Source organism: Cynocephalus volans, chromosome 2 (assembly GCF_027409185.1).
Source record: "Cynocephalus volans isolate mCynVol1 chromosome 2, mCynVol1.pri, whole genome shotgun sequence".
Classification (NCBI taxonomy): Eukaryota; Metazoa; Chordata; class Mammalia; order Dermoptera; family Cynocephalidae; genus Cynocephalus; species Cynocephalus volans.
In genome coordinates this window covers 190,404,554-190,432,535 of record NC_084461.1, presented here as the reverse complement: position 1 = coordinate 190,432,535, position 27,982 = coordinate 190,404,554, and the positions used below count along the sequence as shown (strand labels likewise).

Genomic DNA, 27,982 nt, shown 5'->3' with positions numbered 1-27,982 from the left:
TTGGGAGGAAAGAGGTATTTCTGGCCCATGTAAAGTAAGGGGAAAAAGGCAAATGAGAAGTGGATGTTTCAAGAAAAACCGAGGGGGGTGGGAATAATTCTTTGTGAAAGTTTTAGGAAGTTTAAATATCCTACTTGTTTCAAATGCAAAGTGTGTCTGTGCCAAGTGCAGCTGGATAGCATCTCTCCTTGCCCGTCTGATTTCTGCAGGTGTGTGCATGTGCGTCCCTGGTCCTGGCCACTGTGGGCCCCTCCCCGGCAGTGTCCACTCTTCCCTTCCTCAAAGTGGGGCAACCAAACCAATAATGTGGCTTCCAACTGGGCTCCCTGGAATCCTTAGGGGAAGATGGGGGCAAGGAGCGGCTCAAAGCCCAGCCCCCACACCCAGATCAATCAGGGCAGGATGCTGGGATTCTGGGCACAAATCCATCTGAGCAGAGGCTTTGCTGTATCTCGTAGTGACCCCTCTCAGGGCTCCATCCCAAGTACTCTCCGGATGCACTTGTCACTGGCTGCCCTTCTCGGACCCTCCACTTGGCAAAGTCCTAGCCATTTTTTTCTTTTAATTTTCTCAGTTTTTATTTGTCTGAAAATGTCTGTATTTTACCCTTGTTCTTGACTAGCATTATTATTATTTTTTTTAAGGTGGAAAATGTATATACATATATATAATTTTAAAACAAAACAAAAAAACCTAAGGTCTATATTCTGAGCTCAGGAAGAACCAGCTAACCCACTAGTTAGTGTCATTAACTGGAAACCCATGGGAGGAGTCCAGCGTTGCTTGAGGCCTGTGATCCCAAATTTCAGTCACCTGCTTGCCACTGTCATGATTTCTGCCATCTCCTTGTATTACCTGTTGTATTATTTAGCTTTGTTAATCAAATCAATTCAGTCCTAATAATGGCCTTTATCTTTACCCCAAGGAAAAAACAATTAGTAACACTCATGGATTTCATGAGCTGATATATTTCATACATGAAAATACATACATAACTATCAAAGTGAAAACATGTTCACCCACACCACCCAGATGCCCTTGTGTTCCCCTGCCATGCACAGCCTGGGAAAACTCTTCTGAGGCCTCTCGACTCAACTGGAAACTAATCCTGAGCAGGAAGCTTGGCTCAAAAGTTGGGGGAGGAACCCTTCAGGTTGGCAATCACTATTCAGTCTTGGTGGCAAGACAATCTTTTGGACAGCTGGGAGGTAGAGGGCCCCAGGTTGGCACTGATTTGGAGTGTGGCTAAGACAGGGTCGGAGAAAGGCATCTTAAGGGATGGCCCCCAAATCCACATCACGGGAGAAGGCAGGGAGCAACTAGAGATTGTCAGGATTGTCAGGATAAGGGGTGATTCTGCCCACTCTTGCTATGTCTGCCCTCATGGGGGCTTCTCCAATGCCTGGGGGTTACCCAGGAGATGCTGGTCTCCCCAGAGGGCTCCTACCAGGGCCATGCCCCTTGCCATGACCCCTATGGGCAAACCTGATGAAAGAACCTCATTTCCAAGGAGGCTTTGGTTTCTGGGTGGTCCCACCCCGTCGGGGGGTAGTTGGTACTGAAACACTGACTGAGTGAGCCCTAGGAGTCAGCAGGGGGCTTTGGAAGGTCACCCCTGATGCAAATGTCTTGGGATCCTGAGGTCCATTTGTGTGGGGGACAATGGTAGCTGGCTGACCAGAGCTGGGGACATTCAGGTGGGTGAGGGAATGGGAACGCCGCCTCAGAGGACATGGAGGGTCTAACCCACCCACAGACAGCTTCCTTGCGTCTGTCGCTATCCTGGGCTCTGTCTTCAAGGGACCAGCTGGGTGAATAGCTCGCAGAGGTGTCTCCCTGGGGCAAGGTGAGTGGCTGCCCCTGGGAGTAGCTGGTGGTGTCCAGAAGAGGGCACGGAGTTTCGCAGCATCGCCCTTTGCCATCCCTGGGGCCTCCCAGCTGGTGCCCTCAGGTCGAGAGCCAAACAATGACTCATCACAGAAAGACGGAGTGTGGCTGATCAGTCTGGCAAAGAGAAGAGACTCACAGTGAGCTGGGGGATGAATGACCCCTAAAAACCTTAACATTCCCCACCCCCCAGCCCCTAGCAGACACCCACAGCAGCAGAGAAGGGTTGCCTGTAGATCTCAGGAGTCCCCCAGCACCCACAGGGAGGTAATGGTCCTCTTATGTACGTACCACTGCTCCCAGCTCTGTTGTACTTCCCCTGTGAAACACCCCAGCCCCCTGCATCCTGACCCCATTCCCTGGCATGTGCCCCTCGCCTGGTCAATTTGCATATTCCATCATCCTGGCCACACTGATGGGTTCAGGAAGAGCCACATGACTCAAGTCTGTCCAATGAGAGTCTGATTTAGGACACTTGCTGAATCTACTAGGAAAGAGATATTGTTCTGCCACCTGGCCTTGCTCCTTGCTAAGCTGACAGGATGTCAGCCCAAAGCAACTTGTGGCCATCTCACTCCCACTGGAGATCAAAGGACATGCAGGGAAAGCACACAGATCGAGCCCTGATACGTGAGCCCCAAGTGCCCTTTTTCTGCTGAAGCCAGTAAGTTTTCTGTCATTTGCAGCTGAGACTTAATCTAACCTTAGTTTTTGTAGCCTTTACTTTTTTCTTTTACCCACCACTTTTTCTTTTTCCTAGAGGCCTCATCAGCTTGCAGTCCTGTGGCCCCTCCTTCTGTACTTGAAACTGGAAAGCACAATGCTTGGCACGTAGAGGGTATTCAGTTTGAGCTTCTTTTATAAAGCTGGCCTGGCCCCACCACCGGAAAAGCTTTTTAAAATTTTGAATAATTACTCAGGGCTTTTCATTTGCAGGCTCAGGGTTCAGCATGTCACATGCATTATTTCATAATTTCTCACAACATGCCTACGAAGTAAATATCAAAATTAACCCCCTTTTTCAGATAAGGAAACCGAAGCATAAGTAGGGTAAGGCCCCAAAGCAAGAATGTAGTAGAGATAAGACTCAAATTCAGACTGGCTAAAGGATCCAAGCTATCAAATGCGAAATCAGAAATGAGTGCTTTCAAGGTTTCTGGTCTTCAATTAGATTCGTTCAGCAATTTTACAAAAATTAATCCAACAAATATTCTAGGCATATCTACAAGGTGCCACACCCATAGTATTTGGCCAGGACCAAAAGTGCTTCCATCTCCAAATTGCAAGTCCTTGAAATGTCAACCTTTTGCTACTTGGTTTAGCTGCTTAAACTATAACCAGTTGATGCCTATGTCTGTCTAGTGCCGAAGTTTTTGCTCAGTGACTTTTCTACCTCTTACGTGCCTCCTTACTTGATACCCTCTACTTGTTAGCATCCAGAAGAAAATTCCATCCTCCAGGTGAGCATGTGGTTGACTATGACCTCCCTTGTCATGGAAACCATACTTCTGTTACTGCAACCGACATTTATATTAGCGTTTTCAGCCACGTTGTAGGTGTCAGTGTTGCTAAACTCATCCTGATCTTGCCTTGTCAGAACTGTCGGTGTGTGGTCCTCAACCTGAGAGGATAACTGATTCCTGCTTTTATCTCTGTTGAGTTTTATTTCTTTCAATAGGCACTATTCCCATTCTCATTTCTCTCATCTGATGACCCTACATTTAATTGCTCAGTTGTTATGGACTGAATTGTATCTCCCCAAAATTCATACGTTGAAGACTTATGCCAAATGTTGCTATATTTGGAGATGGGGCCTTTAAAGAGGTAATTTAGGTTACATGAGGTTATAAGGGTAGGGCCTTAATCCAATAGGACTGGTGTCCTTATAAGAAGAAGAAGAGGACCAGGAGTGTGTGGTGCACAGAGAAAAGGCTGTGGAAAGACACAGTGAGAAGGTGGCCATCTGCAAGGCAAGGAGAAGCCTCAGGAGAAACCAAACCAGCTAACACTTTGACCTTAGACTTCCAGCCTCCAGAACTATGACAAAATAAATTTGTGTGTTTAAGCCACCTAGTCTGTGGTATTTTGTTATGGTGGCCCTAGTTTACTAATATACCAGTCTTCTGGGTCTTTGTCCAAACCGCTGATAACAATAAAGAGGATTCAGCCATGTAGCACATCACCAGACACCTCCCTCCAGGCTGATATTAATCCGAAATAATCCAAATAATCTAATTCTAACCTAATTAATAACAGTAACCATCAACTATTTTTTTTTAACTTGTTCATGAAAATGTAGCAAGACCTATTTTCAAAATGATTTGCTGAAATTCGAAAACACCACATCTAGGTCATTTCACAGATCAACAACATTAATAATCATGCAAATTTCTCTGTGATCTTGGGCAAGTCACTTGACCCCTTTGGGCCTCAGATGCCTCATCTGTGACATTTGGGGATGGGGATTCCACCATCACAATGATCAACACTACCATTTATTAAGAGCTCCCTAAGCATTAGGTTACTGTGCCAAGCGCTGTGCACCCATCTCTTATTTAATCCTCTCAATGATCCCACTAGGTAAGAATCATTGGTCCTATTTTCCGCATGAGTAAAGCGCAGTTCAGACAGGTCAAGGTACTTGCCCAAGATCACAGAGCAGGTGGCCAGCAGAATTCTAACAGGAACCCAGGTGGCTACATTGAGTACAGGAGTGCATCTCCCCACACTGTTACCTGTATTTGTTCTTCTTCCTTGGTGTGAGGGTTGGGGTGCGGCCCCTTGAGGGGGTGGTCTCACAGCTCCCTCTGGCCCCCAAGGCCTGAGATGCCCCTGTGCCCACTCCTTTGGTTCTGTTAGTCTTCTCCACCCAGGGCGGGTCAAAGTCTGGTGGGGGGGGCCGGGTGCCTGCAGGGCTTGCAAACAGAGTCTCATCCACATATGACGCCCTGGCCTTGACCCGGTAGCCTCCCCGGCAGTGGCGCTGAGGGTGGAGGGTCTGCATCCCACTTATGGCCAGCTCCACAGGGGTCTTCATGCTGCCTGTGGACCTGGGTGAGAGCTGGTATGCTCTGCCCCCCAGGCCCTGCCTCCAGGGCTCCCTGTGAAAGGTGGTCAGGGTGGCACCCTTAGCCAGTAGCAGTGCCAGCCAAGGAAGACTGGTAATCTGTGAAGCCCCCATTCCAAGGGCCAAAGGGTCTAGTTGTCCCCAACCAGTCCTTCTCAAAGGGGAGCTACCAACCTTGGGACACTTTGGAAATTTGTTTGAATTTTTTTAGTTGTCATAATGATAGGGAAAGAGCTGCTACTGGGAAATATTTAATGAATAAATAAATATGCACTTCTTGCATACAGTGTGTGCTCAACAAATATTTGTAGAATAACTAGGGGGATGAAGGAGAGAAGGCACCGGTGCCCATTTTGGCACCAACAAGAAAACATAGTATGGTGGGAGGGGAAGACAGGCAGCTCCCTATATCCTGTGTATATTTATGGGGGTGGGGATAATGATACACAGTATTGATCCCATGCCTACCTAGTGCAAAGAGCTTTACAAGCATTGCCTCATTCAATCCTCTCAACAGCCCTGTGAAGTAGCTTCGATTACGTCCATTTCAAGAATCACAAAGCTGAGGCTTCAAATGGTGAAGTCACATGTGCAGGTTACACCTATAAAGCTAAGACAGTGGAAGCGGAACCTGATATGAATCCAGAACTTGTGCACTCGACCACTCTGCTACTGGGGGATCGCGCCCTCCCCACCCCCACCGCTCCACATTCTGCGATCCTCACGTGAATGGCCCGGTTAATGCCCGAAGTCCCGGCATTCTTGACTTATTCTCCTACCTAAGCATCTTGGCTCTCAGGCGTCGGATACAATCTCAGCGCCCCCTCCACGCGCCTGTCCCCACCAGGTCTTGATGTCTCGGGAAGGGCGCGGGGACGCGGGGCGTACGGGCACCCGCGGCACGCGGTGCATCCGAGACCCCCGTTAACCTGCAGCCGGGAATCCCCCGGACCCGGTGGGTACCGCGCGCGGACCCACTCCCCGGGGGCAGCAGGGCCCTAGCGACTTGTGCTCAGCGTGCGCATCATGCAAACAGCAACCAGCCTGCAGCGGGGCGGACGCGAGCCGGACCATTCGCGCCCGGGGGGGCGGGGCATCCCGTTCCTGACGCCCCGGAGTTCCTCAAAGCCACCGAGAGGGTCCTCTCCGGCCAGTCGGAGGTGTGTGTACTAGGTCTCCTGGGGCTGCGGGCACAGGGAGGAGCGCAGGCCAGGCCGCGTGGGAGCGGCGCCTCCCCCGGCCTCTCAGTTGGTTCGTCCCCGTAGCCCCGCCCCCTTCCGGGTTCCGCGTGCGGGGGCCCTCATGGCGGCCGGCGATCGCCCGGCGGCCGGGCCTAGGTCGCCAGCTGCCATGGCTCAGTGGAGGAAGAAGAAGGGGCTTCGAAAGCGCAGGGGCGCGGCCGCCCAGGTTCGCGGAAGCGACTCAGAGGACGGAGAGTTTGAGATCCAGGCGGAAGATGACGCCCGGGCCCAGAAGGTAGGAACGCGGGGTTGGGATACACATTGGGACCCGAGACCCGGCTCCGAGCAGCGCCCTGCGGCCTCAGTTTCCCCAGCTGGGGAGTGGGCACGGCAGAGGGTGGAGAGGAAGTCTGCCGGCCCGGGAACGGAGGCTCCGGACCGCCGGCCTGATCACGTGTCTCGGGGACTGTCACTCCCCGAGTCCGGCGGCCGGAGCCTCCTGGTTCCAGACGCTGGGGCCTGCGGAGCTTCCTGCCGGCTCTTGGTGGCGCGCCCCTCATTGGCTACCTCCTGCCTAGGGGGCGGATCCTAGTTCCCATTCGCCCAATGAAAAGTGCGGATGCAAAAGATATGACTGAGAGTTTGGGGCGTTTTTGAGAGGTTGAATTGAGGAGACGACGGACCCCGTGGCTTGAGACAGTGACGTCCCCAAACCTCTGGGAGACTAACAGTAAATTAAACTTGTATCCGTTGGCCGTTTACTGTGTACTAGGCTCCGTGCTAAGAGCTTTCCTTTAATCCTAACACCAACCTTGTGCACTGAGTACTGTCACTCCCGTTTTCCGGAGGAGGAAACTGAGTCCTAGAGGGGACAAAAACCGTGACCAAGACCTTACAGCTTGTGAGTGGGAGAGCCAGGATTCAGACCTGGTATAGTCTGGTGTCATTCCCAATGCTGCATGCCAAATGTATGCACATGGGGGAGGGGGTGGCAAATGTGACAGAGTAGGCTCTGGGTAAGGAGATGAATAAGTGGGCATTTATATAAAGAGAAAGGACCACACCTCAAGACAGGGACTGGATAAGGCCTTATTTCACTGTTTTCCCCCAAGTCTAGCCAGTGCCTGGCATATGGTAGGTGCTCAATAAATGTGGAGAAACCACAAAATGTAATGAACAGCACAAGTGGGCACAGGTAGTGAATACCAAAGAACAGGAGTCTGTATGTGTGGATCAGACACAGCCCTGCGTTCAAATCTGGCCCAAACCTGTGCTGGCTGTGAGACACTGAAGAAGTTGCTTAACCTCTCTGTGTCCCACTTTCCACATCTGTAGACAGTAGATGATTGTATGTACCTCAAAGATTGTTGAAGAGATTAAATGACATGGCATCTGTACAGTCTACTCATTCAGTAAATATTGCGGGGGAACCTGCGTGTTCTAGGCATTTTGTTTTCGTGTACCTACAGCAGGGGTTTACAAAAGGGCAAACTTCTGTAAAAGGCCAGATGGCAGATCTTGTAGGCTTTGTGGGGCCATATAAGATCACTGTCTGCTTCAATTCATTCATTTATTTATTTATTTTGGCAATCCTTTAAAAGGTAAAAACCATTCTTAGCTCACAGACTTTGCAAGACAGGCTGTGGCTTTGACCCAGAAGATTGTAGTGGATCACAGAGGGATCACAGTGGAAAAAACCTAGACTCTGAAGTTGGTTCAAATCCCTAATGCCCCACTTGCTGGCTGTGTGACCTTGGGCAAGTCACTTCACCTCTTTGTGCCTGTTTCCTTGTCTGTAAAATAGACATAATAGTACCCACTTGGGGGCTGGCCAGTTAGCTTGGGGGGCTGGTCAGTTAGCTCAGTTGGTTAGAGCGTGGTGCTAATAACACCACGGTCCAGTGTTCAATCCCTGTACAGTCCAGCCACCCCAAATAAAAGAAAAAATAGTACCCACTTCACAGGGTCATTGTAAGGATTAAGTGGGTTAAGTTATATGAATGCTTGGAGTAGCACCTGACTTATAGTAAGTGCCATGTGAATTTTAGTGCTTAAGAATTAGTGCTTCATAAATGCTATTTCTGAGAGGAAGAGGACAGCCATGTAGTCTGAGAAGGCTGCCCGAAGGCGATGTCTGGGTTGGATTTAGATGTGCTGTGACAAATGGGCATACAGGAGGCTGGGCTTGAGAGAACCAGAATTGGGGTGATGGATGAGAAAGGAGATTGCAGTGGGGAGTGGGCAGGACAGCTTAAAAAAGTCTAGTACCTCACACATGGCAGATGTTTTCTGGCTCTTTAAAGTTTTTCATTTCAAGAGTTTTGAATGACAGGCCAGGAATGATGATGATGATGATGGTGGTGGTGGTAATAATGCCATCAGCCATGTGCCTTTCTAAGCTTTGCACTTACCCATTTTATCTCACAACACCCTGTGAGGCATCAGCTCTTGTCATCCCCATTTTCCAGATATGGAAGCACACACCCAGGGACATTAGGTCCCTTGCCTGAGTCCTTACAGCTGGTAAGTGACAGAGTTGGGATTCAAACCCAGGCAGTCTATCTACAGAACCCACTCTGACCCTTTGCCGTGTTCTGGCCCAGTCAAAGGAGAATCTTTTAGCAAAGGAGTCATGAGATCTAGAGAGTCAGCTGCTTGAATGGGGGAGAGACGGGTGACAGCACAGCACCCTTCCTACCCACAGTGATCTGATTATGCCTGGAGTGATGCAGCTTCTTTGTTCTTCCCCCCCAGCTGGGGCCTGGCAGACCCCTGCCCACCTTCCCCACTTCAGAATGCACCTCGGACGTGGAACCGGACACCCGGGAGATGGTGCGAGCCCAAAACAAAAAGAAGAAGAAGTCTGGAGGCTTCCAGTCCATGGGTGGGTGAGCAAGCTGGGCATCCAGGGACTTTAGGGGAGTGGAAGCAGGGATTCATTGTGCCCTCTGCACTCAGTTCCTGATGTCTGCTCTGGGCCCAGCACTGTGGTATGTGTTGGGTGGACTGAGGTAGCAGACACAGTCTCCAAGGACTTCAGAGCCTTGTGGCGGGGGGGGGGGTGGCAGCCAACAGACAGAACAGTCAGAGCAGGTCTCACTGTCTGTGCAGGAACAGGCAAAGACAGTTGAGGATTTACTACACGACAGAATGACATTTCTGAGGGAGGGAAAAGATGGAAGAGTGGGGTGGTGTCAGGACACCTGGCTAGCTGGAAATAAAGCTGTATTCTCTTGCTCTCTACAGATCAGTAGCAAGTGGGGCAAGGATATAAGTATGTGTGTGACCTGAGCATTGTGTAATTTGATTCTTTGAAAACTAGGCATATACAGGGCCGACCCCGTGGCGCACTCGGGAAAGTGTGGCACTGGGAGCGCAGCAGGGTTCCCACCGCGGGTTCAGATCCTATATAGGGATGGCCGGTGTGCTCACTGGCTGAGCGTGGTGCGGCCGGTCACAAAAAAGACAAAAAAAAAAAAAAAAGAAAAGAAAACTAGGCATATACAGATGATGCTGACTTAGGATGATTCAACTTGTAATTTTTCAACTTTATAATGGGTTTATTGGGGTAAATGCATTTATGACTTATGGGTTTATAAAGACATAACTCTGTTGTAAGTTGAGGAGCATCTGTGTATGCCAAAAAAGCACTTATATGCAACCTATGGGATAGACAAAGGGTTAATATCCCTGATGTACAAAGAGCTTTTACAAATCATTAAGAAAAAGACAGATACCCTGACAGAAAGTGAGTAATCAGTTCACAGAAGGACTCCGGCTGGCCAGTTAGTATACCAACAATGTGCCAGACTTCATCAGTAACCAAAGAAAAACAAGTAAAAATATCTACATATGGCTATTTTTTGTCTTTTTGAATCACAGAGATGGAGGATTGACCAAAATGCAGCTAAAACTGTGGTGCTTTCGTACCTCCAGGCCTTCAGCTGTCCACAAGCCCATGTCATATTCAGTCCCCAAAGCTCTCCTCCCCTTAGCACCTTGTGCCTCTCTTCTCCACACCCACTCCAGCAGCTTCCTAAGGGCTTCCTCCTTTAATTATTGAGAATTTTGAAAATATAGAAAACAAATAGAAAGCACTGAGTCTCCATGCACCTATCCCCAGCTTCAGTCGTCTTTAATGGTCAGTCTTGTTTTATCCTTGTCCCCACCTGCTTGTCCATCCCACCAACCTGGGGGATTCTAAAGTGAATCCCAGACATCCCCTCATTGTATCCATAAGTACTTCACTCACACCTCTGAGGGATGCAGGACCTCACCTCATCTAAAACAAACACACAGTGTCATCCAAGACCCTGTCAGCATCCAGAGATCCCCTGTCGTCTCGTGACATTGAGTGTGTTCAACTCAGAATCCAAATAGGGTTCATAAACTGCAGTCAGCACCTGCACCCAAACCACGTGATCCAAGGCTTCCTGGGGAGTGGGCAACCTAGGAGATCTCAGTGCATGGGCAGGGGTCTGTCGCCCAGCTGGGATCTCACTCTTGTCCATTCTTGCAAGAGCCTGTTTGCACACCTCCAGGGATGTGCAGCTCACTACCCACCTCTTAAGTCTCATTTAAACTTTCAGTTTCTGCTTGATCACTTTCCTTTCTCCTTGCTACTTATTTGTCAATGAGACGGTCATTGGTCCTGTAAGGATTTCTGTGGGGTGGTGCTGCAGGGCTGCTCCAGCCCTCTGACCATTCCCATGTCTCTCCCAGGCTTGAGCTACCCAGTGTTCAAGGGCATCATGAAGAAGGGCTACAAGGTGCCAACGCCTATCCAGAGGAAGGTAAGGGGCGGGTTGACGGGGTGGAGGCAGAGGATGAGCAACTTAGCCTTCCCGTCTGGCTTCTTGACAGTGCCGCGTGTCTGAGCTGTCCCATCTATTGCCCCCTTCACTCTGGCTGAAGCCCCAAGTAGCCTACCCATTTTACAGGTGGGGAAAGCTGGGCGCAGTGGAGACTTGACCCTTCTTTGCTAGTCGATCCTCCCTGAAATGCCCACTGCTGAGCCTGCCCGGGCAGCTCACAGGCACCCCATCCTCACTCAGGGCTCATGTTGCTGTTTTCAGAAGTTAGCCGAGTGGGAGACAACATTTCTCTGCAGTTCCTAGGGGGAGGACTAGACTGGGAGGTAGAGTCTGGCTCACACTACAGAAGGATGTTCTAACAGTGGAAAGAGTTCGGGGTAGTGAGCTGGACATCCCTGGAAGTGTGCAAACAGGCTTCTGCAAGAATGGACGAGTGAGCTCCTGGCTGGGCAACAGGCTCCTGCCCATTCACTGAGATCCTCTAGCTCACCCACTCCCCCAAATCCCTGGAGCACATGGTTTGGGTGCAGGTGCTGACCCCCAGCCCTCCCCCGCTGTGCCTCTCCAGACCATCCCAGTGATCCTGGATGGCAAGGACGTGGTGGCCATGGCCCGCACAGGCAGCGGCAAGACGGCCTGCTTCCTCCTCCCCATGTTTGAGCGGCTCAAGACCCGCAGTGCCCAGACTGGGGCTCGTGCCCTCATCCTCTCGCCCACCCGAGAGCTGGCCCTGCAGACCATGAAGTTCACCAAGGAGGTGCGTTGGGGACGGAGGGCAGGGGCTGGGGGCAGCTAGGGCTGACTTGGGGACAGGCAAGGAGGTCTCTCAATCAACCTCTCTCTGTGTCTCTCCACAGCTGGGCAAGTTCACTGGCCTCAGGACGGCCCTGATCCTGGGCGGGGACAAGTAAGGGCCCCCTCATCCCATGCCACAGTCACCACCCTGTGACTCAGGGCATCCGATTGATTGAGCCTGTGTTACTTATTCATAATAGCAGCTTCTCTACACATTCAGAAAAAAACAACAAGGGGAAACATGCAATAAAATATTAAATGAATTGCCCACAGAAGCACTGCCCCTCAGACAGAGATTCTGAGGCTGCCAAAATAGAACTGTCAGCTCACAAGGGTCAGCTAAACAGGTAGTATAGGTGTATATATTTTAATATGCCTAATTGTAGGTTGTTTAAAAAAGGGAATGCACAAAAATCGAGGAGTGTTTATAGTAGCTCAATTTTGCAAGATGTATTATTTTCCCGATGTGCTTGTATCCTTCCAAGGTAGCAGGTGCCACACCTGTTTTACAGTTGAGCAAACTAAGGAAGTGGTGGGCCCAGAGCCATACAATGATTCTGTAGCAGGGCTGGGCTCAGAATCCATTGTCCCGCCCCACCCCATCCTCCATCCCTCATTTCTCCCTCAAAGGGCAGCACCTTCTTTGTTCTCTCAGAGGACGCTGTTAACAATGTCTTCATTCTGAGAGAAAGTTTTGCTTTTCAGTGTTTTTGTCTACGTTGTAATTTATTATCTCTATAGTTTGTGATCATCAGAAAGGCCTCCCTGAGCTAGGCCTGGCCCAGTATTCTGGCTCCTTGAGGTGTCCCAAGGGTGTTTGAAAACAGGATTAAAGTTAGGGATGTGTGCCTAAAGTCTTAAGGACAAGCACATAGACATCCTGGGAACTTGGGTTCTCATTGGGACTGGCAGTTCCAGGTTTAGTTGTAGGTGGCACTGTGGGTTGAAGGCAGCTTGGTTGCTATCTGGAGCAATAAAGGGAGCCAGATGGGCTCTGTGGTTGAGGCCATCTCTTTTGAGCTCTGTTGTCACAATTCTTTTGTATGTTTCACTCGTATCTCTTGTCAGGGAAGTACCTTTGCCTAGTATCGCACCAACAGCCTTTCCTCAGTTCCAAACCTTGGTCTGTGTTCTTGGGGACAGGGTGTGGGGAGTCACGTGGGTATTTGATTAGGAGAGGAAGAGAGATTAAATAGATCTATTCTTCAAGCTGACCCCTCCTGTCATCCCTAGAATGGAAGACCAGTTTGCAGCCCTACATGAAAATCCCGACATGTGAGTCTGTGCATTGGGGTTGACGCTCTGGAGTCCCAGATGGCCAGCAGCTGGGGGGTGAGAGGAGGGCTGTGGTGGTAGCCCTGGTGACCTAGCCTGTGCACCCCTTTCCAGAATCATTGCTACCCCAGGGCGGCTGATGCATGTGGCTGTGGAGATGAACCTGAAGCTGCAGAGTGTGGAGTATATGGTGTTCGATGAAGCTGACAGGTGAGGCTGCGGGTTGCACCCCGATTGTTTGTGTCAAGCCTGGCCCCAATGCTGGGCAAGCAGCAGGAGAGCAGGTCAGCCAGGAGAAATTGGCTGAGATCAAAGTAATGTCTACCCCGTTGTGGGCTGCAGACCACAGGCAGTGCTGGAACTCATCTCTGGGGCTCCCCAGCCAATGTTTTTAAGTTTGCATTTTAGGAGTATTGAAAAAAATAAGAAAACAAATAACACATGATTTCAAGGAGATTTTTTTAAAGCACAATGTTGAGAACATGGACTCTGGAGCCAGACAGGATTGGGATCAAATCACAGATGTGCTACTTCAGCTCTGTGAACTTGGGCAAGTCACTGGGCGTCTCTGGGCCATGGCTGCCTCGGCTGCAAAGTGGAGATAAAATAGCACATAGCCCATAGGGGTGCTGTGAGGATGGAAAGAATTGAAACTTGTGAAGTACTTAGAACAAGGCCTGGCACACAAAGGCTGCTATCATTTATTTCAACCTGAATTTGTAAGAAACATAACTGAGACAACAGATGCAAGATTTCGGGGTTATTATTGCTTAGGATGAGGTTGTGCAATAAAGCATGAATTAAGAAATGTGTGAGGTGAACACCAGTGCATGTAGCAGAACTTGTGGGCTCAAGGGTGACTGAGGGTTGGAACTCCTTGGAACGGAAGCCCCTGTCCTGACCCGTCCTGCCCTTCGGGCTCCCAGGCTCTTTGAAATGGGGTTTGCAGAGCAGCTGCAGGAGATCATTGGCCGCCTCCCTGGGGGCCACCAGACCGTGCTGTTCTCCGCCACACTGCCCAAACTGCTGGTGGAGTTCGCTCGGGCAGGTGAGTGAGCGGGGAGCTTGGACTCAGGGTGGGGTCTGGGGGAGGTGTCGGGGCTTGTCCCTTAGTGACCCCCCACCGACCCTCCCCCGTGTCCACCGCAGGCCTCACGGAGCCCGTGCTCATCCGGCTAGATGTGGATGCCAAGCTCAACGAGCAGCTCAAGGTGAGGCTACGCCTATTCCCCCTTCCCAGGCCCGCGGCCAGAAACCCTTGAGCCAACCCACGTGGCCTCTCTGCCCGCAGACCTCCTTCTTCCTCGTGCGCGAGGACACCAAGGCCGCTGTGCTGCTCCACCTGCTGCGCAGCGTGGTGCGTCCTCAGGACCAGACAGTGGTGTTTGTGGCCACGAAGCACCACGCCGAGTACCTCACTGAGGTGAGCAGGACCCTGACGGTGCCCGTGTTGGGGAAGACTCTGTTGCGACCCCTCCTTGTGCGGACCTTCATCTTGAGCTGTAGTTCCGTGTTTGGCCAGCAGAGGGAAGCACTAGAGCGGGACATGGGCATGAGCATGGGCTCAAGACATTTTTATTCTTTTTTTTTTTTAATTTATTTTTTATTTTTATTGAATCATAATTTATTATACATATTTTGGGGGTTCCGCGTTGACATATGCTGATCAAATCAATATTACTGACATTTTTATTCTTTTAAATTTTTATTATGAAAAATTTCAATCACACACTCACATGAGAAAATAGTATAACAATCTCCAGGCACTCATTATCTAGGTACAACTGTTACTACTCATGGCCAGTCTTGATTCATCTGTTAGTTCCCCTTCCATCCAGGTTATTTTGAGCCATTTCCCAGCCTCCTATCATTTTTGTATGGATTATCAGTGTTCAATGTGTTTGACTTTAAAACTGAGGCATAACCCACATACAGTAAGCTGGGTAAAGTGCCCTTATCATACGTTAGCAGCTCGTTGCGTTTTTTCACATGTGTATACCTGTGTGTATAGCTGCATGAAAGCCTGGGGAGTCCTGGTGCCCTAGAGCCCGTGGGGCCCCTTCCAAGTCAGTGTCACCACCCCAGCAGCCACATCTGGGCTCTGTCATCTGAGGACATGGTTCACTGGGTTTCACTTTCTTGACACATTTAACGGTGCTTCCTCTGTGCAGCTCTTGGGGTCACCAGTGAATAATACCAAAATAGGAATTTTTAAAAACAGCTAACACTTTCACGGTGCTTCCTGTGTTCCAGTCTCTGTTCTCAGCACCGTATGTGTATTAACACATTTAATTCTCATAACAAAGCTACAAAGAGGGAGTGATTATTCTTCCCATTCTACAGATGAGGAAAGCAAGAAACAGAGAGGTTTGGTAACTTGCCCAAGGTCACACAACTTGTTAGTGACAGGGTCAGGATGAAGCTTGTGCTCTGTGGTGGCACTGGGAGCTTCCGTAAGGGAACCCTCTACACATATCTCCTTTGATACTCCAACAGCCCTGCAGAGAGTGGGGAGGTGATACAAGCCTCATTCATACTGATAAAGATATCAAACTGGGCCACCCAGCAGAGCTGGGATTCAAACTGCGGGTGCCAGGCTGCAGAACCCACGGTCTTACCTCCATGCATGGTGCGCCCACCATGGCCTGGACTCCCCTCCCCATCTCCAAGTCTTCTTCTTGCCTCCCTCCTCTCTCTTCTCTGAGCAGCTGCTGACGAGCCAGCGGGTGAGCTGTGCCCACATCTACAGTGCCCTGGACCAGACGGCCCGCAAGATCAACCTCGCCAAATTCACGCACGGCAAGTGCTCTGCGCTCATCGTGACCGACCTGGCCGCCCGGGGCCTGGACATTCCGCTGCTGGACAATGTCATCAACTACAGCTTCCCTGCCAAGGGCAAGCTCTTCCTGCACCGTGTGGGTAAGAAGCCTGGGCTGGACTGGATGCCGGCGGGGTGCCAAGTCCTGGTGGGAGCCGAGGGCATGGAGCTTGACCCCTGCCACTACAGGTGGGGAAACCGAGGTCCAAGGAAGGGCCTGTGGGGGATGCAGCCCAGGCATGACCCTAATATCAGCCCCATGGCTCCATGTAGGTGATTTTCCCTTTTCCAGATTCCCCAGTCCTGGGCTTTGTCTGTCTCTTTCTTACCATGATACTTAACAATGTGGCCCCTTAGCCCCCTCCTTCTTGAAGTCCTCTCCCCGAGACTCTGTTTCTTTAGCTCCGCTCTTGAGTGCCTTTTCAACCTTTAAAGAATGTACCGGCCGCTCTGCCTCCTGCTGCATTGCTCCAGATAGGACCTCCTGGCTGCACCACTTTGTCACATCAGGACGTGGGCCCCACCTTCCCCTCAGCCCTCCCAGGCCAATGCACTCCCTTTAATTTTTTTTATTACAAAAGTAATACATGCTCTGTGTTACTTTTCTCAGGCTGCCATAACAAAGCATCACAAACTGGGTGGCTTAAACAACAGGAATGTTGTGTCTCACTATTCTGGAGGCTAGAAGTCCAAGGTCAAGGTGCCGGCAGGGCTCTGAGGGCCAAGAGGGAAGGGTCTGCTCCAGGCCTCCTGCCTAGCTCTGGTGGCTGCTGGCAGTCCTTGGCATTCCTTGGCTTATAGAAGCATCACCCCGATCTCTGCTTTCACCTTCCCTTGGTGTTCTCTGTGTGTGTGTCTGTCTCCAGATTTCCCCCTTTGTAAGGACACCCGTCGTATTGGATTAGGAACCCCCCCTCCTGCAGCATGGCCGCGTTTTAACTAATTACATCAGCAATGACCCTGTGTCCAAACAAGCTCACATTCTGAGGTACTGGGTGGTAGGACTTCCACACGAATTTTGGGGGACACAATTCTACCTATAATATATTCATCATAAGAAGATTGGAAAATTCAGCAAAGCACCCAGAGGCAGTAGGTCCCCAGCCCTCACCGATGATTGGGAGGGCGCCTGATGTGCAGGCGCCAGCGTCGGCCTGGGCCAGGCATCTGACTTGTAGCGGCCTCCTCATCCTCATGACAGCCCTGTGCCATGGGTACCAACAACGTCAGCTTCATTTTACAGATGAGGCCAGGGAGCTTACTAACTGGCAGGGTGTCATGCAGGTAGCAGAGGGGGGAGGCTGGGATTGGATCCTAGTAATCTCATTTCAGAGACCTCCACACCACATGATCCATGATCCCCCATTGCTGTCTGATGACACGGCTGTCATTTGTTGTGTGTCTTTTGCTGCCTTCTCTTTTTTTAATGGTGAAATATACATAAAATTCAGTTTACCATTTTAGCCATTTTCAAGGGCACCGTTCAGTGGCGTTAAGTACATTCTTATTGCTGTGCAACCATCACCAGAACTTTTTCATCTTTCCAAACGGAATCTCTGCCCATTGACCACTAGCTCCCCATTACCCGCTCCCTCAGCCCCGATAACCACTATTATGCTTTCTTGGCCTTCTTTTAACTCACAAATGTATATGTTATGCTTGTATGTGTGCAGGAAAGAAGAAACTGGAGAGAGGGTTTCTCTGAGTTGTTTTACATGTGATTGAACATCGTTGAATAAGTGTATTCTGCCTGCCCAGGGTGGAGAGTGGGAACCCTGGGAGAAGTCATCTGAGGGGGACACAGCGGGAGCCTCCATCCTGCTGACCTTCCATTGGGGCTTATGCGAAGGCACCATCTGGGTGTCTACCTGCAGGTCTGGGGGGCACACATCCCTGTTGGTTGCTGCCTGCTGTCCCCTAGTTTCCATTGCTCTGTGGAGGGCCGGTTCTGCATGTCCCTAGAGGGGTCCCCAGAATCCCTCAAGGGAATTTCTCATGTGCCACATGACCTGCAATATAAATCAGACAACCTCAAATACATCTCCTAATGTGGTAACACTTTGTTTTCCCAAGATAGAGAGGCAAACTGAAATGTAATGACACGGGGATTTAACATAAAATTGGAATCATAATGGGTGTTCTTTTCTATAATCTACTTTTTCTTTTCTTTTTGGGGGGCATCACCATACATCGTGTATGTTTTTCATTCACTATTAAATGTCATTCTACGACAGGGGTTGGCAACTTTTCTGTAAAGGGCTAGGTATTAAGTATTTACACTTTGTGGGCCTTATCATCTCTATCATAACTACTCACCTCTGCTGTTGTAGCGTGAAAGCTGCCATGGATAACACACAGATAAATGAGCGTGGCTGTGTTCCAATAAAACTCTACTGACACAGACAGGCAGGGGGCCGGATTGGGCCCACAGGCTGTAGTTTGCCCACCCCTTTCCTCAGCTGTGTAAGTCCCACCATGTGGTTATCCGCTAATCAACTTAACCAGTCTTCTGTCCTCAAGTCTTTAGGTAGTTTCTAACTTAGGACTATTCCAGTCAGGGCAGCACTAAACATCTTTTTGTTTGAATCTTCGCTTCCTTGATTATTTCTTTGGGAGAAACTCCCAAAAGTGGAGATGCTGAAGACTTTTGATGCCGATAACGAGCAGTTCCTTATCCTTATTTTTGCTAAATTCCCACAGTACTGTGTGTGCTCATGTGCTCTCCTGCAGGTAAACCTGGTGACTATGACTGAAGTTGCCCTCTTGTAGGTGGGCACAGCAGCCAGCGAGGTGCGGGGCCGTGGCCTGGCTCACACCCTTAGGGTTTGGCCTGTGGGGCTCATGCTGGAGTTGGGGTCCTTTTCCCTTGCTTCAGCTTGACCATCTCCCTGCAGGCCGCGTGGCCCGGGCTGGCCGAAGTGGCACGGCCTACTCCTTGGTGGCCCCAGATGAGGTCCCCTACCTGCTGGACCTGCACCTGTTCCTGGGCCGCTCCCTCATCCTCGCCCACCCCCCTGAGGAGCCTTCAGGTGAGTGGGGGCTGGGGCGGGGCTGGAGGTCCCTATGGAGTTCATGGGGCAGAGGCTGCAGCCCTGTTCTGGACTTGGGAGGAGGTGGAGCTGGTCTTGACCCTAAGAGAAGATCCCTGTATTTTAAACTCAGAATTTCATGTAACAATCCAGATTTGTGGTTTCCCTGGGCTTTCCATGAAGGCAGCGCTAAGCTGCGGTGTCCCCATTAGATGGGCCCTGGCTCACAGCAGCCCCCACAAGCCTGCTCCTGTCTGTGTGGCCTGCCTTGCCCCTGCAGGCATCTGATTTGAGACCCTGCACTTGACCAAGTTTTCAGGAGAGCCTGGGGAGGGAGAGGGAGACTGAGGCCCATTCAGGCCAAGCTCACAGAATGTTCCTTCATACACCCTAGGGTGGCATTGCATGGGGCAGGCAACAGCATCACCACAGCCTCTCTCTGTGGGTCTAGGCACACCTTGACTCAGCCATCTGTGATGGAGGGAGGGCTGTCACCACCTCTGCTGTACAGTGAGGACACGGGCTTAGAAAGGCCAAGCCACTTGCCATGTGGCAGTGAGGCGGGTCAGCCGAGATTCAGGTCTGGCCAGAGTCCTTGAGCTTTGGGTCCCACTCTGAGAGCTGAAGGGGCATCCTTGGGACTAGCCAGCCAGTCAGCAGAGAGCACAGCCAGCCCCGCCTCCTCGGAGTCCTGGGTCCCCTCCGCCCCAGCCATTTACTCTTGGCTGCCAGTAGTGATAACTGGCCAGGCCGTGACTCCCTAAGGTGACCGAATGGCCCTAAACTGTCCCTGCCTGGGAACCTCTGTGCCCAGAGGCAGTTTGAAAGCAAACACTGCAGCAGGAATGGCACAGGAGGAATGCAGCAGGAGGGCAAAAGAAAGGTCTACGAGTGGTGAGGGGCATGTGGGGTCACCAGAGGTAGAGGCACATGGGGCCCCTTGAGGGACAGCCTGGAAGCGGGGGCTCAAAGAGCAACTTCAAAGGGCTTCCCTGGAGGTGAGGCAGAGGGACTGGGGCCAAATGAAGGCATTTGAGAGGCAGGAAGCAGGAGGGCACGGACCCTGTGCCCAGGGCCTGCTCACACACTCACCAGCACCCGCCCTGCAGCTCAGATGCAGGCTCTGCAGCCCCTCGCCCACCTCCTGGGTTGAGACTGCGCAGTGGGGGTGGGAGGGGCAGAGAGGGAAGGAGCCACCCCTGGAGTAGTTACCTTTTATGGGGAGACCATGCTGCATTTGCCCCAAAGCTGGCTCAGGCTGACTTACTGTGGGGTGGTGAGAGGGCAGGCTCTTGACCCGGTGCTGGGTTGAATTCTGACACTTCCCCTTTTTCTGTGTGCCTCGGCAAGTCCCTGCACCTCTAGGAGCCTCAGTTTCCTTATCTCTAAAACGGGTTCATCAGTGCCTTCTTGCAAGATTGGCAGAATGTTGGTAGTTGACAGTGGGTGTTGGGGACACAGAGGTTCATTACACTCTTCCTCCTGCTTTTGTGTATTTTCCATAACAAAATGTTAAAACATGACAAACAAAGCAAACAGGCACTTTCCTCCTAGGCTTGGTGTGAGGTAAGAGCAGATGGTGGTAATGTACTTAGCACAGAGCTAGGCACAGAGCAAGCCTTAGTAATTGGCATCTCCTGCTCTTAGTATTGCTAATACTTATTATTACCATTGATGTCACTGTATTTTTATGGAGGCTGCCAGGGTTTGAATCCTATCTCTCCCGCTGACTCATTTGACAGCCTGGTAGTAATTTAACCTCTCTGAGCCTCAGTTTTCTCATCTGTAAAATGGGGCTGTTGTGGAGACTCATTAACAGAAATTAACAGTTTTTCTTAAGGAACCAAATAGTAAATATTTTAGGCTCCGCAGGCCCTGTGATCCATGCAACTCCTCAACCCTGCCCTTGTAGTGAGAAGATAGCCAGAGACAATAGTTAAACAAGTAAAGTGGCTGTGTTCCAGTGGAACTAACTTTACGGAAACAGGCAGTCGGCCCACAGGCTGTAGTTCGTGGACGTCCGATCTAATGCATTCAAGTAGTAGCTGCTTGATAAGTGATGGTTTCTTTTGTGGTGATTCTTTTGTAGCTGTTTTCCTGGGATTCAGGGGCCAGGGTGGGGCTGGGGAGGGGAGGCAGGGTGTGGGCAGGTGGGCCGGTAAGAAGGCCTCTCTCTGACTGGGAGCCATGGGGTGGCAGATGCAGTCGGTGTGGATGGTGTGCTGGGCCGGGTGCCACAGAGCGTGGTGGATGACGAGGATAGTGGCCTGCAGAGTGCCCTGGAGGCGTCACTGGAGCTGCGGGGCCTGGGCCATGTGGCTGATAATGCCCAGCAGCAGTACGTGCGCTCACGGCCGGCACCCTCACCCGAGTCCATCAAGAGGGCCAAGGAGCTGGACCTTACCAGGCTGGGCCTGCACCCTCTCTTCAGTGAGTCCCTGCATGGGTTAGGGGATGGGAGTGGTGGATGGGCACCGTGGAACCAACCTGGCCTCACGCCTCCCTCCCTGCCAGGCTCACGCTTTGAGGAGAAGGAGCTGCGGCGGTTGAGGCTGGTGGACAGCATCAAGAACTACCGCTCTCGGGCGGTGAGTGGGGGCCGGCAAGGCCCAGTGACAAGCGGCCGGTGGCTTGCAGTCACATAGAGGTGGCCAGGGTGCTGGGATTTGGATTGTACTCCTGACCCCCAGTGGGTCCTCAGCAGGGGTTTGCATCTGAGCTTGCAGCTTCATTACCTGCAGTCTTGGCCCTGTCAGCTTCTCTCGAGATGCCCCCTGTTCTAGAACCATCCCAGCCTGGGCCACAGAAGGTCCCTATGGGTAGCCACTCCCCACCACTTACAAATAGGTAGACTGAGGCTCACAGAGGGCAGTGACATGCCCTCGGCCTGTTAGAGGCCTGAAGAGCTGGCTGTCCATAGCTTTTCTTCCCTCTCTCCCACCTCTTGACTCCCACTGGGCACCCCATCTCGTGCATAGAGAAGAGGGCGCACAGATGCAATGAAAGCCAGCCAGCTAGTAGCAAAATGCAGAGTGTCATGGTTATGAGCACTGGTTTTAGAGCCAAGTGGACTTGGGGTTGACATTTGAGCTCTGGCTTTTCCTAGCTGTGTTACCTTGGGCAGGTCTCCCTTTCTAATTGGGAAATGCAGGTAATGAGAGTCCCCACCTCATACAGTGGAGATGACCCACTAAGCTGGGGAGGGTGGAATTTGGGGATGGGAAGCCAGTGGGCAAAGGACTTGGGTTTCCCATCCACAGACCATCTTTGAGATCAATGCCTCCAGCCGGGACCTGAGCAGCCAGGTGATGCGCGCCAAGCGGCAGAAGGACTGCAAGGCCATTGCCAGCTTCCGGCAGGGACGGCAGGAGCGGCAGGAGGGTCCAGCTGGCCCAGTCCCAAGCTGCCGGGCACCAGAGGAGGAGCAGCCTGAGAAAGATGACGAGGAGGACACAGGAGAGAGCGTGGAGGTACAGCCCCACCCTGGGCATGCTGGAGCCCGCACCTGGAGTTGGGGGAAGTGGGTGGGTTAAGTCTTAGCAGCCCATGGGGCTGTCGTCAGGACTGTGAGCAGTCAATGGGGGTGGATGCAGTGATTCAGATTCCACTTCTGCTGTTCACGGGAGTCAGCAACTCAGAGCCTCAGCTTCCCCATCTGCAGAATGGGTGCATGGTGCTTGTCCACCGCCCCTCGTCTAAAAGCCTGGGGTCCAGATGTGTTGTGGGATGCGGAATCTTTAGCATGTGGCCACTGAGTATGACATCACACCCTCAGTGGGGTGTCACCTGCCTTTGGACACATTAGAGGTTCTACAGCAAGATGGGCATGTCTCATAGGGATAGACACAGAGTAATAGCCTCCTGTCAGCTGAGGTGGGCTTTTGCCACCAAGCGAGTTTCAGGAAAGTTCCTTTTCAGAACATTGTGGACAGAGGCACTGCAGCTGAGAGACTCTCAGTGAGCCTGAGCATGGCCTCCGTCCTAGTCAGCCCCTTACCCCCCACCCACCTGTCCTGCCTCTGTTGGTCCTTGAGGCAGGGGTTGTGCTGCATGTGCAGATAAGGAAATGGGTGGTCTCATGGGAGACCCGATCACCCAGCTAATAAATGGCAAAGCCAGGCTTTTTAAGTCCCCAGGAAGCCTCTGGCTCATGGACTCTGGCTGGCCTGGTGGGTGGGGAGGCTGGGTTGGCTCCCTAGGGGCTGCAAGGGTGATGCTGGGCCTTGGTCTGTCAGGACGTATTTGCGGAGATTGTGGGCCGGAAGCGGCAGCTGCCAGGACCCGACAGGGGAGCCAAGAGGCGGAGGGAGGAAGCCCGGCAGCGGGACCAGGAGTTCTATGTCCCATACCGGCCCAAGGACTTTGACAGCGAGCGGGGGTGAGTGGCCGGCTGAGTCCCTGGTGGGGCAGGCAAGGCCTGCTGGGCACCCCCCATTGACCTGTTTGTATCTCCTCACCCTCCCTCTGCAGCCTGAGTGTTGGTGGGGAAAGGGGAGCCTTCGAGCAGCAAGTGGCTGGCGCTGTCCTGGACCTGATGGGTGATGAAGCACAGAACCTGACCAGAGGCCGGCAGCAACTCAAGTGGTAAGTGCCCGACCTGACTGCCACTTGGCTCTACCAACAGGCGTGGTGGCTCCCTGCCTGTCCTGACTCTTGTTTGATCCTGCACAGCAGGGATGTGGTCACTCACAGCAGGGGTGACAACCTCTGCCTGGCCTGTCTCCTTGATTTTATCACACACGACAAAGATCTTAACCCTGTCTGTCCCTTTTCCTGGCTGGTCTTTCTGGATATGGCTCATGACCTATTTTACTCATGAGAACTCTAGAGAGTGTGACAACCCAGTGTCATAGAGGCAAGGAGTGGTAGGTGTGGGTTGGAAATTCTCCAGGAGGCCCTTGTCCCTGTCCCACGACCCAAATCTGATTGAATCTGCTGGTGACCCTTCCTTTTGTGACTTGGGCTGCTAGAGAAAGGTGAAGAGGGACAGAGAACAGGGCTTTATCAAGCACCTACTGCATGCCAGACATGGCTGTATTGCTTTCCTTTAATCCTCCAACAACCCAATGAGAGGAAACAGGCTCCCGAGGGAAAGCCAGCCACCCCAGGCCACCTCCCTCCACCACAGCCCTCCCTGCTCCCTCTCCTGCAGGGACAGGAAGAAGAAGCGGTTTGTGGGACAGTCAGGACAGGAGGACAAGAAGAAGATCAAGACTGAGAGTGGCTTCTATGTCAGCAGCTCCTACAAACGAGACCTGTATCCGAAGGGGCGGGGGCATTGAGGGGGCGGGGCCGAGCGGTTTCTACAACAGCTCCTATAGGTGGGACCTGGGTGGGGTGGGCGGGGCCTGTCCCCGTGCAGAGTCTTCACCATACCACGTAGAGCTTCCTTAACGCGGCTTCCCAGCTACCAGAAGTGGAAACAGAAACAGAAAATTGATGATCGAGATTCAGAGGAGGAGGGAGCATCTGACCATCGAGGCCCACCAAGAAGAGGTGGGAAGCGAGTCAGCCACCGAGGTAAGAGCCAGGGGAGAGAGTGTGGGTGTGCAGGTGGGGAAGGCAGGTGTGGTCAGATTAGGAAAAAGACGAGGCACAAGAGGTGTAGCCCTAGTGCTGGGTCTGATGGGATGGGCGCTGCTGAAGCACTGGGCCCCCCATCACCCTCCACGCACACGTTCCCCTGTCCCTCAGTGGACTTGTTCGGGCCTCTGATGGTCACTAGCACCACCTGACAGGCACTGGGCAGCGCCGTGCCCCTCCAGCAAATTGTTCCTGACCCCTCCTGCTTCACAAATGAAGCAACTGGGATAACAATTAAGCCAGTTGTCCCAGAACCTAGACAACACAGGAGGTAGAACCTTGTGCACATGCTGCTATTCAGCTATTTTTCACCTGCAAAAATGGCAGTTGTATGTGGTTGGACCCTACAGAAAATAAGCAGGAAAAGATTCTCTGTGACACTCAAGGGTGGTGGTTTTTTTTTTTTTTTTTTTTTTAAGCAACACTGTAAGGAATTTTTTTCCAAAGCTGGCAATCAGAAAGCAGCTTTGCTACAAGGAGGAGGTGATCACTGGGAGGCTGAGAAAGGATCTTTCTCAAAATGTGGGTTGGCAAGTGGTACAACGTCTGGGGACCTGGCCCTCTTTGATCTGGCCTGGGTCCCTCAGCTGATAACAGGCTAAGATGGGAATGAAGCTGGCTTTGTCTGCCAGTGCCTGTGTGACCACTACAGCATGGGCCAGCCCCCTGGGGTGTATCCTCCACATGCAAGGCCCTAGGTCAGCCCTGAGGAACAGAGGGGCCAGCGGTGGGGAGACAAGAGTGCCCATCCACACAGCAGCCCTTCCCAACTCACAACCTTTGGCCTGTCCTAAAGGGAGGGAACTGGAGTCTGGCCCTCTTTGCAGCCCCACACCTGCCCCACCACCTCTGCGTGTGAGCTTGCTGTCAGGAAAAGGCCCCCACTTGCAGGGTGGGGACAGTCTCTGTCCTGCACACGCCACTCATGCCCAGGGGGGTGAGAAGATTGAGAATGCCCATTTTACAGGCTGGAAACCAAGGTGGCTCACGAGGGTGGTGGCTGGCCCTGGGTCACCCAGCTGCCTGCCACCTCCCACCTGGGGCTTCCCCTGGGGAGAAGGGAGCTTGGGACCATATCCTGGGGCTCTCTCCGGTGGTTTTAGCCTCTGCCTGTCTCCTCCCAACCCCATGGGGCTGGTCACTGCCTTCTCTCTGTCCTTTAGCCTGGGCCTTTTCTCTGTCCATGGTTCCTCTTTCCATCTGTCTACGTTTTCTCCAGTCTGTGGATATGTCTCCTTGTCAGCACTAATCCTTCTCTCTATTTCTCTTCTGCTTCTCCCTCTCTGTCTCTCTCTCTGTCTTTGACTTTCTGTGTCTTTTCTTCTGTCTTTCTTTCTGAGTCTCTGTCTCTTTCCATCTCTAATTCTATGTTCCTATCCCTCTCTCTTTTCTCTTTCTCCCTGTTCTCTGTCCATGTCTCTCTGTTTCCTCCCATCTCTCTTGGTCTTTATCTCTTTCTCCTTGACTCTTTCAGTCTCTCTGTGTCTCTCCTGCTTTTTCTGTCTTTCATTGTCTCTGCATATATACACATCTCTCAGTCTTTGCCTCCCTCTGTGTGTGTGTGTGTGTCTGTCTCTCTGTTTACCTCTTTGTGCCTCTCTCTATGTCCCAGTTTATCTTTGTTTCTGTGGGTGGGGCCCTGCCATCCTGGCCTTCTCCTAACTCACTTCTCAGCTCCTGTTTGACCTGGGTAAAACTGCAGGCTGATGCTGTGGGCAGTGACATGCAGTGGCCTGGCCAGGCCAGGGAGGTGAGGAAGGCCTGTGGGCTTCAGGAAAAAGCAGCTGTTCTCCCCTCTGCTCCGTTCTTATTGGAGGTGGTGGGTCCCTGTCAGGTGTCCTTGCCCCAGTGGAGACATCTGGGGCAGCCTTAATGATCATCTATCTGGGAGCCCTGGGAAGGTCACTATTGTGGGTGGAGAGGAACCTGTTGGGGACAGGTGGCACAGAAGAGGAGGAGGAGACACAGGGCTTAGTGGGGAGCCAGGGAGGCAGGTGGTACTTGCTCTCCAGAGACCTGGAAGAACAGGCTGACAACTGCTTGTCTAGCTGAAGTGGGGCCACTGACCTCTGATGCTGCTGCCACTTTGCTGTGTGACTCTGGACAAGTCCCTTCCCCTATCTGGCCTCATCTGACTCATCTCGTGCATAAAGGAAGGTTAAGCTACAGCCTTTTTTTTTTTTTTTTTTTTTAATCTAACAAGCGTAGCACATGGAGCCCATGGAAACAGGGATTGGGTCTGTCTTGGTCAATGCTGGGGCCCCAGTGCCTGGCATACAGTAGGTGCTCAATAAACTTTTGTTGGATAATGTTTAATAATAATGATTACATGTAAGAGTATCTTAAAATGGCCCAGGCCTTGTCCTGAGCACTTTAGACATGTAAACTCATTTACTCTTCATTAGGACCTGTGAGGTAGGTGCTGTTATTCGTAATTTGCAGATTGGGAAACTGAGGCACAGAGTGGGATTTGAACACACTAAGTCTAAGAGGTCACAGCTGGGATTTGAACCCTGGCAGTTCTGGCCTGAGGTTCCATGCTCTTGACACTAGACTGGCTAAGCTTTATTAAGCACTTACTGTGTACCAGACACTGGGGACACAGCAATGAGGACAGTATAGGAGCTGGGGCAGAGGAATAGTTTGGGAGCCTTTGGAGGAGGAGACATTGGGAATTGAACCAAAGGCTGAGGTCCCTGACTCCCTGTCTTGGCAGGTGCATCTCAGCCCCGCACTCCAGCAGCCCCCACAGGCCGCGTGCGCTCGGAACTCAAGACCAAGCAGCAGATTCTGAAGCAGCGGCGCCAGGCCCAGAAGATGCGCTTCCTGCAGCGTGGGGGCCTCAAGCAGCTCTCTGCCCGCAACCGCCGCCGTGCCCGGGAGCTGCAGCAGGGTGCCTTCGGCCGAGGTGCCCACCTCAAGAAGGGCAAGATGAGGAAGAGGATGTAAGGACCAGGACTCAGTCCCGTAGCTGGCCCTAATGTGGACATCAACAAACGTTTCCCCATGCACCACTGCATGCCTGGCCCTGTGCCACTAGGAGAGCTGCCTACAGGAGCCATCATCCGCGAAGAAGAGCGTGGCCACAGAAGGGCGGCAGCTGCCTCTGCCTAAGGTGGAGACGTCTGTCTACTGAAGAGCGTGTAGGAGTTTGCCAGCAAGGTCAGGCAGGCCAGGACCTGAGTCAGCAACTCAGCTGCTGCTGCAACTGTGTGTTCTGGGTTCAGAGGTCATGAGTTCCTCAGGTCTAGTGATGGGTTTTTTAATAAACCTTTATTGAGCACCTCTGGTGAGCTAGGAGTGCAGAGTCTACTCGGGGAGTTGGAAGGGACAGACCTAGGTTCTAAAATCCCTGCTAACTGGTGGATGAGTTGAGAGCGTGTGAACACACCCTGCACGATCCCACCTGGGGTCTCCACTGAACAGGAGAGGGAAGTGATGCTCAGAGGACGAGTCAGTTGCCTGAGATGGGAATTGGCTCCCGTCCCACCAGGACAGGTTTGCAGCTGTCAGTGAACTGCGGGAGGGAGATA

The 27,982-nt window shown here is 51.9% G+C and overlaps 2 protein-coding genes across 3 annotated transcripts; one reads left to right on the top strand and one right to left on the bottom strand.

The window, feature by feature from the left end:
* Positions 1-965: 965 nt before the first annotated feature.
* Positions 966-6,218, bottom strand: RITA1 (RBPJ interacting and tubulin associated 1). Its single transcript, XM_063086410.1, has 4 exons — positions 5,734-6,218; positions 5,423-5,564; positions 4,623-4,988; positions 966-2,004 (listed from the first exon to the last, which is right to left on the bottom strand). The coding sequence occupies exons 3-4, from the start codon at positions 4,922-4,924 to the stop codon at positions 1,500-1,502; spliced, it is 807 nt and encodes a 268-aa protein (XP_062942480.1). The 5' UTR covers positions 4,925-4,988; positions 5,423-5,564; positions 5,734-6,218; the 3' UTR covers positions 966-1,499.
* Positions 6,218-27,857, top strand: DDX54 (DEAD-box helicase 54). Of its 2 annotated transcripts, XM_063086408.1 has the most exons (20): positions 6,218-6,430; positions 8,890-9,019; positions 10,858-10,928; positions 11,518-11,706; positions 11,807-11,856; positions 12,978-13,019; positions 13,134-13,229; positions 13,946-14,067; positions 14,169-14,230; positions 14,311-14,442; positions 15,728-15,938; positions 18,732-18,866; positions 21,066-21,296; positions 21,381-21,454; positions 22,127-22,336; positions 23,102-23,244; positions 23,337-23,450; positions 24,019-24,123; positions 24,274-24,386; positions 27,166-27,857. In XM_063086408.1, the coding sequence occupies exons 1-20, from the start codon at positions 6,257-6,259 to the stop codon at positions 27,396-27,398; spliced, it is 2,637 nt and encodes an 878-aa protein (XP_062942478.1). In that variant the 5' UTR covers positions 6,218-6,256; the 3' UTR covers positions 27,399-27,857. The 2 variants fall into 2 exon arrangements, with proteins under 2 accessions (XP_062942478.1, XP_062942479.1); XM_063086409.1 differs by lacking the exon at positions 21,066-21,296.
* Positions 27,858-27,982: the final 125 nt, after the last annotated feature.

Excerpts from the sequence above, each read along its gene's own strand:
- RITA1 (XM_063086410.1), bottom strand. The coding sequence starts at position 4,924 with ATGAAGACCCCTGTGGAGCTGGCCATAAGTGGGATGCAGACCCTCCAC. Across the intron at positions 2,005-4,622 it reads AGGAAGAAGAACAAATACAG|ACTGATCAGCCACACTCCGT; the intron begins GTAACAGTGTGG and ends TCTCTTTGCCAG.
- DDX54 (XM_063086408.1), top strand. The coding sequence starts at position 6,257 with ATGGCGGCCGGCGATCGCCCGGCGGCCGGGCCTAGGTCGCCAGCTGCC. Across the intron at positions 6,431-8,889 it reads ATGACGCCCGGGCCCAGAAG|CTGGGGCCTGGCAGACCCCT; the intron begins GTAGGAACGCGG and ends CTTCCCCCCCAG. Across the intron at positions 11,707-11,806 it reads CCATGAAGTTCACCAAGGAG|CTGGGCAAGTTCACTGGCCT; the intron begins GTGCGTTGGGGA and ends GTCTCTCCACAG.